A 14,461-nucleotide genomic window follows, 5' to 3' on the forward strand; every position below is an offset into this window, starting at 1 on the left:
ATATCATTATATGATATCTCAAAAAGGGATGACAGATTCCCTTTAACTGAAAATGTCTAACACTGACTACACAAGAACCACAAGACGGATTTCTTCACCCCAGGTATCATTTTAATCAGTGTAACAGCAGCAACATGACAATGCCTATAGTTTACTTAGCAAAATCCTGCTCACAGGTTTGCTTTAAGTGCAAAGTGTTGAATCCTGTGTTACAGACATCAGCACGAGATAAACTGCATTTATAGAAACAGATCTGGAATACAAGGAAATCCTTTTTTGACCTTGTTAGAGCTCTCTATGCTGTCAAAATAATACCCCATAAAACCCTTGAAATGCTAATCCCAGCAAGTGAGGAAGTAGAAATGTTTACTAGATATCACTATGGATTAAACAAGCCTCGCTAGTGATTATCTACAGAAATGGATGACTTTTGAGGACAGTGACAAACATCCCTGATGACTTAATATAACGTCTTCTGTACCTCACTCTGGGGGGCAGGTTATAGTAAGGCCATGAAGGAGGTTAAGAACTGGTCGCAGGGTGAAGCTAAGGGACAAAATGTACTTATGATGGGTATTAGCTGAGGTTATGGTCGGGAAAATCTGCTAGTATTTAAGCAATTACATGTCCGGCATTATTAGCAGAAAGCATTTCCTGCTGGGCAGTCTGCTGTAAACATCAATTTATAATCTTTTACATTCAGTCGTAGACCAAACCTATCAACTGGAGCAGATAATACATGTTATAACCCACAGAGTAATTGGGAAATGATGTGCTGGTCATACTGTCCACAAATATAGAGTTATATTGAAGAGGTTTTCTGGAATGGGAAATTAATAAGGTTTTTTTCTTATCTTACATAACCTAAGATAAAAACAAAATGAGCAAATACCCTGTAGTAAGTAAATAGTAATAGTACATGTAAATAACATAGGACACGGCTAACATTATTTTGATTTAAAAAAGCGTAAAATCCATCCCACCAGGGACAAGGTGCACCCCACTTGGGACAGTACCCAACTCTTGTAGTTAAATTTTTTGGTTTTAGTTTAGTTTTGTTGGACTTTGTACAAACGAGGGCATGGCTCCCTTTTTTTGGGCCGTTTATTTTGCTTACATAGCTTTCCCCGGGCAGGTGTTGGAACATAAATAGAAAAAATCTGGCACTCAAATGGGGGTTGTGGTGAAATCAGATGAAAAATGGATTATGTGGTCCAAACTGTGTGTACAATATGTGATGTTTTGGTCATAGACTTTTTTCAAACCTGCACACTGATGATCCTGAGAGATCCTGTTTAGAGTAAATTGTATGGCATCCTTCAGATAGCGTGCCGAAGAGGATTCACCAGGGGAGACCACAGAGGCATTGGGTAACAGAGCAAGGCAGCGCAGTTAGGTAATGCGACCTCAGCTGCTTGTGGTGCAGGGCACTGAACAGTCAGGACCAGGTGCAGCTCTGCCCTTATCTATTTTTACATTTGCTTGCACATAGTAAGGTGAACTACAAGAGTTAGGTACGTCACAATCTGGGTACGCCTTGTCATGGTGGGATGGCTTTTATGGTTTTTTTTATCAAAGCAATGTTAACTAAGTACACTATCTTGTTTACATGTACTTTTACTATTTATTTGCTTATTACAGGGTTTTTGCACATTTTGTTTTTTTCTTAGGTTCTGCTTGTTAAATGGGCACAGTGTGATTGCACACCTATGCACTGTACTTGCTCTGGCTCAAAAAAAAATTGGATAGTTTTTCTTATCCTAGTAAGTCATTACCTAGCCACAGTATAGGTCATAAATTGCATTTCCCGGAGATTCCACAGCTGGGACTTCTACTGATCCCTAGAATGAGGCTAAGGGTGCCGTTACACTAAGCGATGCACCAGCGATCCCGACAACGATATGGATCGCTGGTGCATCGCTAAGTGGTCGCTAGTGAGCTGCCACACAGGCAGATCTCACCAGTGACATCGCAGGGGTAGGGGGTCGCTACTTACCTGTCAGACGAGGCGATCCTGACGTCCTCCGCCCGCGTCCACACGTCGCTCGTCTGCGCCACAGGAAGCCCAGCAGGAAGCGCCCGACGAGAAATGGTCCAGGACGTTCTCGCGCGACCAGCGATGAGCAGCGGGGGAGAAGGTCGGAGGCAAGTATCAGACATTGCGATATCGCTAGCAATATCGCTGCTGCGTCACAAAATCGGTGACGTTACAGCGATATTGCTAGTGATATCGCTATGTGTAACGGGGGCTTAAGAAGTAACTAGGGTTGGTGCAGATCAAATTACAGGACCTGGTCCATCGGTCTCTTCAATATTCTGTGACCAGTAATCAAGAGCCTTAAGTACTGCCTGCTGCCTCCTGATACAGGAAAGATGTACAGTAAATCTTTTTACCGTGTTAGCCAGTAGATAGAAAAATATTCAGGATTGAGAGTCCTCAGTGGTTGATACCTTTTTAATGGCTAACTGAAAAGAAGGTAACAAATTGCAAGCTTTCGAGACTACTCAGGTCTCTTCGTCAGGCATTGACTAATACAAAATCTGAAGAATCACATATTTATACACAACACAGCACAGAACTATCATTATGGGAGAGTGATAAACAGTTGTGTCCATAAATATTGGAATAGTTCCTAGATAAGGAGTGTGAATGTTTTATTGTCCACTGATTGGGGTCTGGTTATGTGTTGTGATGCCCCCACAAGGTCTAAAAAGACATAAATCCATGTGACACATTCATTCCTGCACTAAGTACGTCAAAGGTTGTCATAAGTTTATACTCCCAGACTCTCCTGTATTGAAAGGTAACTTCAAATCTCAGAGAGACATGAAAGTCTGGAAGTATAAACTTATGACAACCTTTGACACACTTAGTGCAGGAATAATTTATTGATATAATTAAAAAATGGTGAAAAAGATTGTTTTCAGTAGGAGAAACAAAATAATCTTGTAGTTCTGATACCTTTTAATGGGTAACAAATATAAAATCAGTGGTGTTACAAGTAAGCTTTCCAGATTACTTAGGTCTCTTCATCAGGCATGGTATAACAAAGTATTTGAAGAAACACAAATACAAATATATACACAACAAGAGCAGAGACAGGGCGTAATAAATGGACATTTTACTTCTTTTTTTTTTTTAAGAGCCATTTTACTTATGGAAGTGCTGGAGACAGAAGTAGTAAGAAATTAAATCCTGAGTGTCTGAGGCATGGCTGGGTACTTTATAGTGGTCATTAGGATAAGAAGAGTTTGAAAAAATATTATATAGTTGAGATAAGACCTCTTTCTTAAATGAGTTGTCCACTACTTAAACAACCACTTTTTAATCCCAGTAAAATAATAACAGCCATACTTCACCTCCAGGCCTGCACTATTCCTGTGGTGTCAGCATGGTCTCTCCGCCCAGACCTTCCATCATATTATGTCACGCAATCGTTGTGGCCAATTAGCAGCCACTTCACGCTCGTTCTTTGGTCAGATCACTCACACTGCTTCCTGACATAACAATATCACATAATTTCCAAGAGAATCAGTCCGTCACTGACTGTCCGTCATTGGACGTCTCCTCCGCTTTGATGTGGGCTCTGGCGGTGAGCCCGCTTCAAAGCTGGGATATGTCAGCTGTTTTGAACACCTGACATGTACCCGCAATAAACGCTGGTGGATTCGCGATCCACCCGCTCCTTCTAACTGGTTGAACGCCGCTGTCAAACGCATTTAACCAGCACTTTTGGTCGCGCGGCCGGAAATATGTGCATCGCTGACCCCCATCACGTGATCGGGGGTCAATGATGCGTTGGTATAACAACAAGGTGTCTCCTGGAGACCTCTATGGTTGTTGATACCAGATTGCTATGAGCACCACCCTGTGGTCGGCACTCATAGCAAAGCTGTAATTCTGCTACATATAGGCGATCTGAGCATCATCTATATGTAGCAGAGGCGATTGCGCTATGGAAGCTTCTAGCCTCCCATAGAGACTATTGAAGCATGCCAAAAGTTAAAAAAAATGTTTTTAAAAATATGAAAAATTAAAAAAATGTAAAAGTTCAAATCACCTCCCTTTTGCCGCATTCAAAATAAAACAATAAAGAAAAAATCAAACATACACATATTTGGTATCTCTACGTTCAGAATCGCCTGATCTATCAATAAAAAAAGGATTAATCCGATCGCTAAACGGCGTAGCAAGAAAAAAAATTAAAACGTCAGGATTACGATTTTTTGGTCGCTGTGACATTGCATTAAAATGCAATAACAGGCGATCAAAAGGTCGTATCTGCACAAATGTGGTATTATTAAAAACGACAGCTCGGTGCACAAAAAATAAGCCCTCACCCAACCCCAGATCACGAAAAATAGAGACGCTACGGGTCTCGGAAGATGGCGCAATTTTTTATTTTTTTTTTAACAAACTTTGGAATTTTTTTTTCACCACTTAGATAAAAAAAAGAACCTACACTTGTTTGGTGTTTATGAATTCATAATGACCTACAAAACTACAACTCGTCGCTCAAAAAACAAGCCCTCACATGGCCATATTGACAGAAAAATAAAAAAGTTATAGCTCTGGGAAGAAGGGGATGGGAAAAATGAAAATGCAAAACCAAAAATACCCCTGGTCGATAAGGGGTTAATCTATGAGTACATTCCTTTTCTGTATTAACCTAAGAAAGAAATCCCTAATATTAAAAACTTTTTCTTTTGTTCCTAAGATTGCTGCCAATCCAAGAAAACTTTCTTCTAAAATTTCAGGTATGAGTTCAATTCCTTCACATACTCCTAAAAATCTTACCAGTTCCAGCTCTGATATGATATGAAAATTCTCCTTCTTATTGATATCTACGGTATATTTACAAGAATTTTCTTTTTGCTCCTTTTAGCCCCTAAATTGCTGAGATGACCTCTCAGTTTTCTTTGCATATATTATTGCAGATTGTCTGTGTGTGTGTATATATATATTACTGCAGACATAACATTATTATTATTATGTTATAGGGTGTTAAGATGTGTGGCAAAGAGTTTAACAAAGCCTTTGAATTATATGACAAGGTATGTTACTGTTTTATACAGATCTTTTCCTGTGATATGTGTGTCATTTATTTCATTACATGCTGGACTGGCTTCAAATAAAAGCACCGCTTAACACTTCCCAACAGACCTACCAAACAGCCAATATGAAAACTTCGGAGTCCTGGCCATTCCTTTGTCCCCCCCAGGCTAAAATATATCATTGTTGACGTCTGTATCATTTAGCAGCTATAGATTGACAGTTATTAAATGTTCATGCGCACATGGTACTTTTTTCACTTTCAAGATGACCTGCAATCTCTTCCACCAGCTTTCTTTTAGTAAATACGTGCCCTTCCCATAAAATCATAATGCTGGACTATCTGTTATTAGAACTGTGCATTGTGCCATTGCTCGGTTATTCCACCTAGAACTGAATAAATAAACTTGTGTGTTTCTACACAGTGCTAAGGAGGCCATACCCATTAGATAGCTGTCAGTCAAAGTCTCGACTCCCCCATACGCAGGAACGCTGGGCTCGGTTTCCTGTGCTCTTTGTGATGGAGCTTCTTCCAGGATCATTTGGCAGTGGCTTATTTCTCTGCTGAACAAACGGATCGGGAAACTGAATTCCAACTGTCTGATCCTTATCCTGATCCAATTTTTTATCTATTTATTTGTTATGCTCACTTGTACAGCGCCATCATATTCCTCAGCACTTTACATACAAACATTATCATCACTGTGCCCATTTGGGCTCCCATTCTAAATTTCCTATCAGTATGTCTTTGGAGTGTGGGAGGAAACTGGAGAACCTGGAGGAAGCCCCCGCAAACACAGTGAGAACATACAAACTCCTTACAGAAAAAAAACACCAAGAAAAAAACAAAATTAGCATATACCCTATAGTAAGTAAATCGTAATAGTACATGTAATTATCATTGAGTCTTAAGGCACCTTTACATTTAGCGATACACCAGCGATCCCGACAACGATACGACCCGGTCAGGATTGCTGGTGCATCGCTAAATGGTCGCTAGTGAGCTGCCACACAGGCAGATCTCACAGCGATGCAGCAGCGATACAGCAGACGATACTTACCTTTCAGACGCGGCGATCCTGACGTCCTCCCGTCCGCGTCCACGCGTCGCTCGTCGGTGCCAGCATGACCGCATATGGCGACTTCAGTTTTACCTTCTCCTCGATACCTCGCCGCCTCCTAACATCCCCCTCTTTCCCTTCTCCTGAGAATAAGACAAGGTACAATTTAAATTCTTTGGATAATTTTGGCCACAGCGGCCAATTTTATTAACAAACATTAACAATAAACATTAAATAATTCAAAATTATGAGGGGAGGGTTCTTGGAGCTAGAAAGATCTGGCTATAAACTTATTTCCACCATGTTACCCCCAGCCGTCCAGCCCAGCTTGAGGGCACCGTAACTCCCCTTCTGGGAGACCAACCACCATAGCTCCCGAGGTAAAACCCCGTCCAGAGCCCATACCCAAAAGCCAGATCCCCCATACCATTTTAAACTGTCGGGAATGTTACTTCCGAATCCTTCCCCGAGCAATCACCGTCAACTCCAAGAACCCCACCCCCCGCCCCACAGCCACTGTGACAACAGCAACAACAACGCCTCATATAGACCCTGACAAGAATCTATATACCGATCACCTTTTTTTTTTTTTTAAAACATACATCCCCTAGCAGCCCCCAACATGCTACCCAAAACAGGGAGGGTGGGTGGGACTTCTCTCCTCTGCTCCTGGCTGGTGAGTGCGGTTTTTCCCGCACTTTTTCCCTAATACAGGCTGCCCCCACCTTAAACCCCTCCCCCGGCCCCCTTAACAAATTTGCAAAAATACTCTGCAGTGAAAAATATGACAATAATCAGCAATTTTTTATTCTGTGCTTTCTTGTTGTGTTTCAGTCAGTGGGTGGTGTGAACACTGTCCTACCGACTTGTTCACATTTGTGCATGTCACATGTGTTTTTAATCCGTTTTTTCCTTGCTTAGCATGGTTTGGGAGACCCCACCCCTCTCTTGTGTGACATGCACATAAAGAGCTGTTTTACACCACGAGCCCATACCAGAAAGCGCCTGTCTGAATCCTGTCCATTTAGACACTGTTCATATGTTCAGGTTTTAAATACATTAGATAGGGACTGCTTCGTTAAGGGTTACCATGACGAGGTGGAGCAGCTTGGTATACATTTTTTGCAAAAAACGTATCGACTAAATACCCTGTATTTGTTATCCAGCACTTGCTGATTATTGTCATATTTTTCACTGCAGAGTATTTTTGCAAATTTGTTATTCTGTGCTTTCTTGTTGTGTTTCAACCACATAAAGTGACAGTGGTCAGAATTGTAAAAATTGGCCTGGTCATTAAGGGGCTAAAAGAGGAATGGGATACTTTTAAGAAAATGTGTTCCAGAATTGATAGTTTACTGTTAATGCAGGTATTTTCATGTTTCACAAACTGTGCCATTCCTACAAGGAAACATGTTAGAAGCAGCCATGGTCCTAATATCCACCGATGATGAGTTGGTCCTTGGCTTTTGTGTTCTTGATATTTGCCTTAGCACAGTCACCATTGTTTTATCGTTTCTGTTGCTGCCTTATGCTGCTTCCAGCTCACTGATAATCTCAACTTCCAGAATATAAAAAAAAACAAGAAAAACTCCATTAAATTTAAGGATTTATTAATTAAAAAAAATAAGTCAGTAAAAATTATTCATTGGCTGATTTGCATGAAGCGCGGTCTCGGAGGCAGCGGCCCAGCACATTAAACGCCTGACTTTCTCTTGACGATTTCCCATTCATCACGCAGGATAACAGCGGCTATATAGATGAAAATGAATTAGACGCCTTACTGAAAGATCTCTGTGAGAAGGATAAAAAGGTAAATCTCTGACTTTATTTTTGGAAGGGATAATTTGGTTTTAAATTAGATTAAAAAAAAAAAAATCTGACTAATTTATAAAGGCGGCTAATAGGAAGAAGTGTCATTCCTGAGCCAGCAATGGGGACAATGTAGAAAAACCTATAAAAGTAATTCCGCGATGCAGTATAAAAGTAAGGGGAGATTTTCGGATGAGGCAATGTGTGACATTGACCGCTGTGTAAATTGGGAGGGTCACGTGGCTTTCCAAATTGGATTACAAGGTATTATCTCTTCTCTAAATAGGAACTAGACATTAACAGCATCTCAACCTACAAGAAAAGCATCATGGCCTTATCAGACGGAGGGAAGCTGTACAGAACGGAGCTGGCGCTAGTCCTTTGTGCCGATGAAAACTAGCCACCTGTCTTCTGCTATCTGTATCTCACAAGCACTAGGCTCTGACACCCAACTTCTTTTATATCTGTAAATCTAACTGCGTGTAGAGAATTAGCCAGAATGTGCTGCAAATTACTCTTTTTTTTCCTTTTTAATTTGTTTCTATACTGTTTGTAATGTACAGTTTTTGTAACTACAGGGGAGAAACATAACAATGTCTTTGTAAGAGACATAAAGTATGTTTGCGAACAGAAGTAGTGGGGGAGCTATGAGCTGAATATGTCCCTAAAAATCCGGAGAAACCCTAGTGAAATCAGAAGCAAGCAACCCATACATCTCTCACTCCTGTGGAACCACAAGTCACAGCAAACCCTGCCTCCAGAGGCCTCGGGGAAGCTGCAGCACAAGTTACTGAAGGCTAAACTGAGGCTGTGACGCACAATTTATGGCAGGGGCACATATATGATCTTTCTTCTATTGTATGGCTTTGATACAATTACCATACTTGGTTTTGGTTTTGTTTTCTTAAAGGGAATCTGTCAGCAGGCTATTGATGTGTAATCCGAGAGCAGCATATTGCAGGGGAAAGAGAGCCTGATTCCATGGATGTGTCACTTACTGGGCTGTGTTTTGCTGTTTCAGTACAATCAGTGTTTTATCATCAGGAGATTATCACTACAGGACAATTGGCCCCGTGCCTTTTAGTCCAACCACACCCCCAGCTCTGATTCGCAGCTTTCTGTCACTATTGTGCAAAAGGCAAAAGAAGAAGCATTTTGAATAATCAAATTGGACAAGAAACAGCCGAAGCCATGAATTTTAGAAATGACACAATGCTTATATATTAGTATTCACGTATTGATGCATTTGTAATTGTTCATGTACTTTTTTTGTATGTTATATGCATGAATATTTTTTCCATGTATATGTCATGAATCACGATCTCTGTGATTGGAGGTTGTTACTTTTAAACAGGATATCCATGATTCCTTGCTATACTCTATGACTAAGGGCCGAAACGCTAGAATACCTTTATCTCTTCCTATCAAAAATAAATAATTTTAATCCATTTAATCAAATGGAATAATGAATTTAATATTTTTACGCATACCTTTCCAAGCCAGACCTTCTTCTTTTGCACTACTGTTACTCTGCTGTCTCTTCAGATTGAAGTGGTTTGGGATTTGAGGGGTTTCTCCACATATTACACTGTGACTCTGATTTTTTCCTATTTTCTGCCACTATACATTGTACACATAAAGCAACCAACCAGTGGTGTGGGCGGGGTTATACAGAGCTCAGCATTCAGAGCTCTGCTAGATCTACAGCAGAGAAAACCATGATTACACCACAACTGCTACATCCAGAAAACTAAGCGATACATCACTGGAATCAGGGTCTCTGTCTCAACATCTTTCCGCCTTCATAATATATTTATATATATATATATATATATATATATATATATACTCAGCTCCTTCTGCCTTATAACATCCTGCCTGCAGATCGCACAGGTTTAAAAAGACAAGTTCCATTTAAAGTCATTGTAGCATTAAACAATATATTTAATAGACACTAGAGCAACATCCTACATGTTATATGCAGGGAGGCAAAGGGACTCTACAGTATTTAGAGATAGTGTTTAGTTTTCTGGATTTGTCCTTTAACCTCAGGGAGGGCAGTTCTATGGACATGCTGTGTTTATTCACACATGTCCACTAAAGCTTATTGTAAACATTAATGTGAATGTCCACCCTTAAGTACCTATAGATCCAGAATTATGAGCATGTATTTCATTATTTTTCTGTATAGGGATTGGAACTCAGGTTTTCTGACAACTGAAATTACAACTCTGTGCATACTTGGACAACCCCTTCTGAATCCCCATGTTACCCTTCTAGTAAAATAACAACCCTTATATTCACCTCCGGTGCTGTTCCAGCGGTGTCGGCACTGGTTCCCCCGGGGTTTGCTTGACATTACAGTGTCACTCAATCCCTGCTGCCAATCAGCACTGGCTTCATTACATTCAGAGGAAGTGAGAGAGCCGCAGCATAAGTGGACCAGTCTCGTGAAGCATGAAGTCTGATGACGGAACTAAGCAAATAGATATATAGGTTTGTGGGAAAAGACTCAGCATAAGTTGTATTTTACGTCTCTGCTTATTCTGGGCTTAGGAGTCAAGTGGGCGGTCCTAATGAATTACTGACAGTTCGGGGAATAAAAGATCTTCTGTTTGTGGGCATAGAAACAGACACGGTTCCTTCATACAACCACATCTCGTGAGATCTCAGCTCTGAGACTTCATTTCCAAATCTGGTAAACTGCACATTAGTACAACTTCTAGCGTTCAGTAACTAAATGCTGAGTCTTGCGTCTCCTGAGAGCTGAATATGAGATTAATAATGTATCTTCTAATAAAAATACACTTGTGGCCAGTGATAAAGACAAGAACAATATAAAAAAAACTGTACAGTATCAAGCTGCAAGCTGCCTTGGTCTTTTATTTTGAAGTCAACTAAGAAGTTGCATAATTAAACCATTTATTGGAAAACATGGCGTCTGTCGTCATTCAGGCTGGAGGATGAATGGATGAATGTGATTGGATGGGACGGGAAGGAAAATCGCTATTCAAGAGGTTTGGAGACCGGTCACTGCAAATGGGACTCACCATTGACCTGATGTCCCTTGATTGTTATTGAGGGCCATTTATTTCGAAGTAGATAACATCCACTAGAAATCATGAGGTCGCCTTTTACTTATAGCTGGGGTTTTCTTCATCCGAGACACAGATCCACTTTGCTGTGGTCAGATGGGCTAGTTAGTACTTAGGGGAGAAATCCCTACCAGAACGCCCCTACCTCTCTCTGCCAAGGGAAAGCTTAAGTAGTTAGACTACATTAAAAGACCGTCCACCCTTTAATGAAAAACTTATGCCCCAAAAATAATGTATGAATCACCTTATCAACCCCCACCCTTTCCAGCACTGCCTGAGTCCATTCTCAGTGCACCCTCCTTTGGCTAGGTAGGCCATATATAACATGGAGGATCCCTTTAAAATATAACTTTTAATAATACCAATAAAATCGCAAAACCCAATAAGATGTAAATAGTCCACAATTAAAACCCATCAATTCTTCTACTGTGGATGGAACCGCTTGAAGTTTGATATCCCTATGTCTCAAATGGGTGAGATCCACTCATTGTTTTCTATTTTCTATGCACATTGACACTTTATACATGATTTATCCTAATTTTTTGTATATCAAAGAATTAGTGGACCCAATTATGGGTCTTGATTGTTGACTACTTACATCTGATGGGGTTTATGTGATGTGAAATGTCCTACTGTTATATCAAAGATTTAATGGGCCCTTTTAAGGGTCTTAATTATGGACTATTTATGTCTGATTGGGTTTTATGATTATTTGCATTATGAAAATTTATATTTTAAAGTGATCCTCCATTCTATATGTAGAATATTTAGTATTCTGAGGAGTAGAAGCTGCAAGTACCTAACAGGTATTCAAGCTATACATCTCTTGTGTCAATTCCAGCCAACCAATGGTCACAGTGGTGATCGTCAGATCACCCCTGCAGCCAATCACAGAGTACGATGTACTGAGACGAGCTTTGGAGCTTTGTACATCAGGATGGTTGGCAGCAGTAGTGATGCTTGGTTGGAAGAAGAGGCATAGAGACCAGTGGGGGACCTCAGCAGTGTTGTAAAGTGGTGGAGGAACGGTAACGGTAAGATGAGTGTACATATTAGGTATATTGCGTATTTTAATGGTGTCCAATCCATGAAATGTGATACAGCATCATTTTCCTGATATTAGAAGTCATCCTGATGATTCTATAAATTACGTAGATAAAGGGATTGTCCACTACTAGGACAACCCCTTCTCAATCTGAATGTTTACCCGGTGAAAATAAAAACACTTATACTGGCCTCCTATGCCGGCGCCTTTCCAGCTGTGTCGGCACTCGCGTTCCCGGGGCTCACGTTTGGTTGCTATGCCTCGAGAACCCTGTGCCCAATCAGTGCTGGCGACACTGTCTCCGCCTTTGGACGTATAACTAATCAAGAGGTAGTGAGAGCTACGGGGACAGTGACGCCAGCGCTGATTGGGTGCTGGGATCATGTAACAGAACAATTTCACATGAGCCCCGAGAACAACAGTACTGACATTGCTGGAATGGCACCAGCATGGGAGGAACTTTTATTTTCACAGTTACAATTATTCAGAGTCCGAAGGGATTGTCCTAGTAGTGGATAGCCCCTTTAATCTACGCTGCTACAGTTCCAATGTTAAAAGACTAAGTTCGCTTTTGCAGCCAATTTTTTATTGCTTTTATTGCTTATATGCGTCTAAAATGCAACTTTAATCTTAATTAAAACATAATTCCAGTTCGTGTCTACAGCTCCTATGCAGACCCCTCTGTTATCTGCAGTCTTTCCCTCTTCCATTTCTCTCCTTCCCTGCGTAACTACTATATAAAATACTACTGCACTTATGTCCATGAGCTTTCTTCCTTGCCTATAGTCTATGTACTCTTCTCTCCATAAGGCTTGTAAGTGAAGATGGGACAGCTCAGGAAACGCGTAGGCACCAATAAATTTCCTTGAATTATACCTACAGCAGCGCAGTGTATCATTGCACCTTAAAGCCATGTTAACTTACAAGTCTTTGGACCCTGTGCAGACTGCAGCAGCTGTTTCATGCGTTTGTAGGTGTTGTGACCGAAGTTTCACAACCCTATCAGGTGAGTCTCTCCTTGCCTCACCATTACAATAGTGTTTTAAAGGTTTCACACAGTGGATGCGCCCTGTTTTGTTTCCTCTATAAGGCTTGACATACTTGACATACTTTCTCCGCTCCTTACTACAGATCTGTGTCCAACCATCTCCACCTGCTATCTCTAACACTGAAAGATGGAGGGGATCCAGAGCGCTCTCATGAGCAGAAACTATGTCTCAGTTGTTTCCCTTTAGCTGAGTGGTTGACTAAATAAAGGACTTACAGTCTGCAGCAGCAAAATGGTAGAACATTTTTAACAAAGATTATTTAGAAAATTTCTTAACTTTTCATTTAGGAAGCAAATATTTTTTGATGAAGGCGGGTAGTGCCTTTAAAATCAATCCTTAATACTACCTAATATTTCAGTGTAGTGCTGGCCTTTTTTATGCAACAGAGAGCAAATCCCTTTTTACAGATCTCTGACTTATAGATTATATATTTCCTGTGAAAGTATCTCTCTTTGTTGCCAGATATGGGCAAAGTTGTGGCCAGTGGGTCAGAACCAGTCCAAGGTGTCATATCCAGCCCTTTAACTTTTCCTTCCAGCCTGCAGATCAGTACAAACAAAGGGTTGGAAATAATTGCGCACCGACCATTAGTGGTTGACTGAATTTCAACAGTATCTGTATCCTCAGGAGATAGATATGAATACGATGGTGGACTACGGAGCCATCGGAATTGCAGTATTTTTTTGTCTACCCATGATTATAGGGGAAATTGTGGGGGTATCATATAGTGTGTCTGGTTGTGGGGAGGGGGCTGTGGAGGAGCTGTGGCAATCATAGTGTTTGTGGGGCTTTAGGTGCCATTATACTGTGTAAGGGGACAGGAAGGGCATCACACTAGGTGGGGGATCATATTGTCTGTAGGTGCTGTTAGGGCCTTCACAGTATGTGATAGGATGTGGGTGCCACCATACTGTGTGTGGGAGGGCTGTGAGGGCCACCATACTGTGTGTGGGAGGGCTGTGAGGGCAACCATACTGTGTGTGGGAGGGCTGTGAGGGCCATCATACTGTGTGTGGGAGAGCTGTGAGGGCCATCATGCTGTGTGTGTGGGAGAGCTGTGAGGGCCATCATGCTGTGTGTATGTGTGAGGGCTGTGAGGGCCATCATGATGTGTGTGTGTGGGTCGCCCTCCCAGGGCTGTGAGGTACTCGGAACCGGGCCGGTGTCAGGGGGATGTGGTGTCACAGCGGCGGTGACCCGGTCCGTGGCCCTGGGCGCCCAAATCAATGGTGGTTTGTAGTTAATGAAGTGGAATAGTTTGTGACGCCACCTGTGGTGTTTGGCAAGCAAGATGTTAAGCCAACGCTGCGTGCAGATCCTCTGGGGCTGATGGTGTGTTGCAGCATAGA

The 14,461-nt window shown here is 41.4% G+C and overlaps 1 protein-coding gene across 1 annotated transcript in view; it reads left to right on the forward strand.

Annotated features, from left to right (window-relative positions):
- CALB1 (calbindin 1) overlaps positions 1–10,856 on the forward strand; it is a 90,369-nt gene extending 79,513 nt beyond the window's left edge. Inside the window, exons 8-11 of the mRNA XM_073550520.1 lie at positions 4,719–4,758; positions 5,002–5,055; positions 7,853–7,924; positions 8,210–10,856. Coding sequence (XP_073406621.1) covers positions 4,719–4,758; positions 5,002–5,055; positions 7,853–7,924; positions 8,210–8,323 — 280 coding nt within the window. The 3' untranslated portion in view covers positions 8,324–10,856. The remainder of the gene's footprint in view (positions 1–4,718; positions 4,759–5,001; positions 5,056–7,852; positions 7,925–8,209) is intronic.
- The last annotated feature ends 3,605 nt before the right edge of the window (positions 10,857–14,461 follow it).

This window comes from Dendrobates tinctorius, unplaced genomic scaffold (assembly GCF_039654945.1).
Source record: "Dendrobates tinctorius isolate UK_male_01 unplaced genomic scaffold, ASM3965494v1 ptg000165l, whole genome shotgun sequence".
Taxonomy (NCBI): Eukaryota; Metazoa; Chordata; class Amphibia; order Anura; family Dendrobatidae; genus Dendrobates; species Dendrobates tinctorius.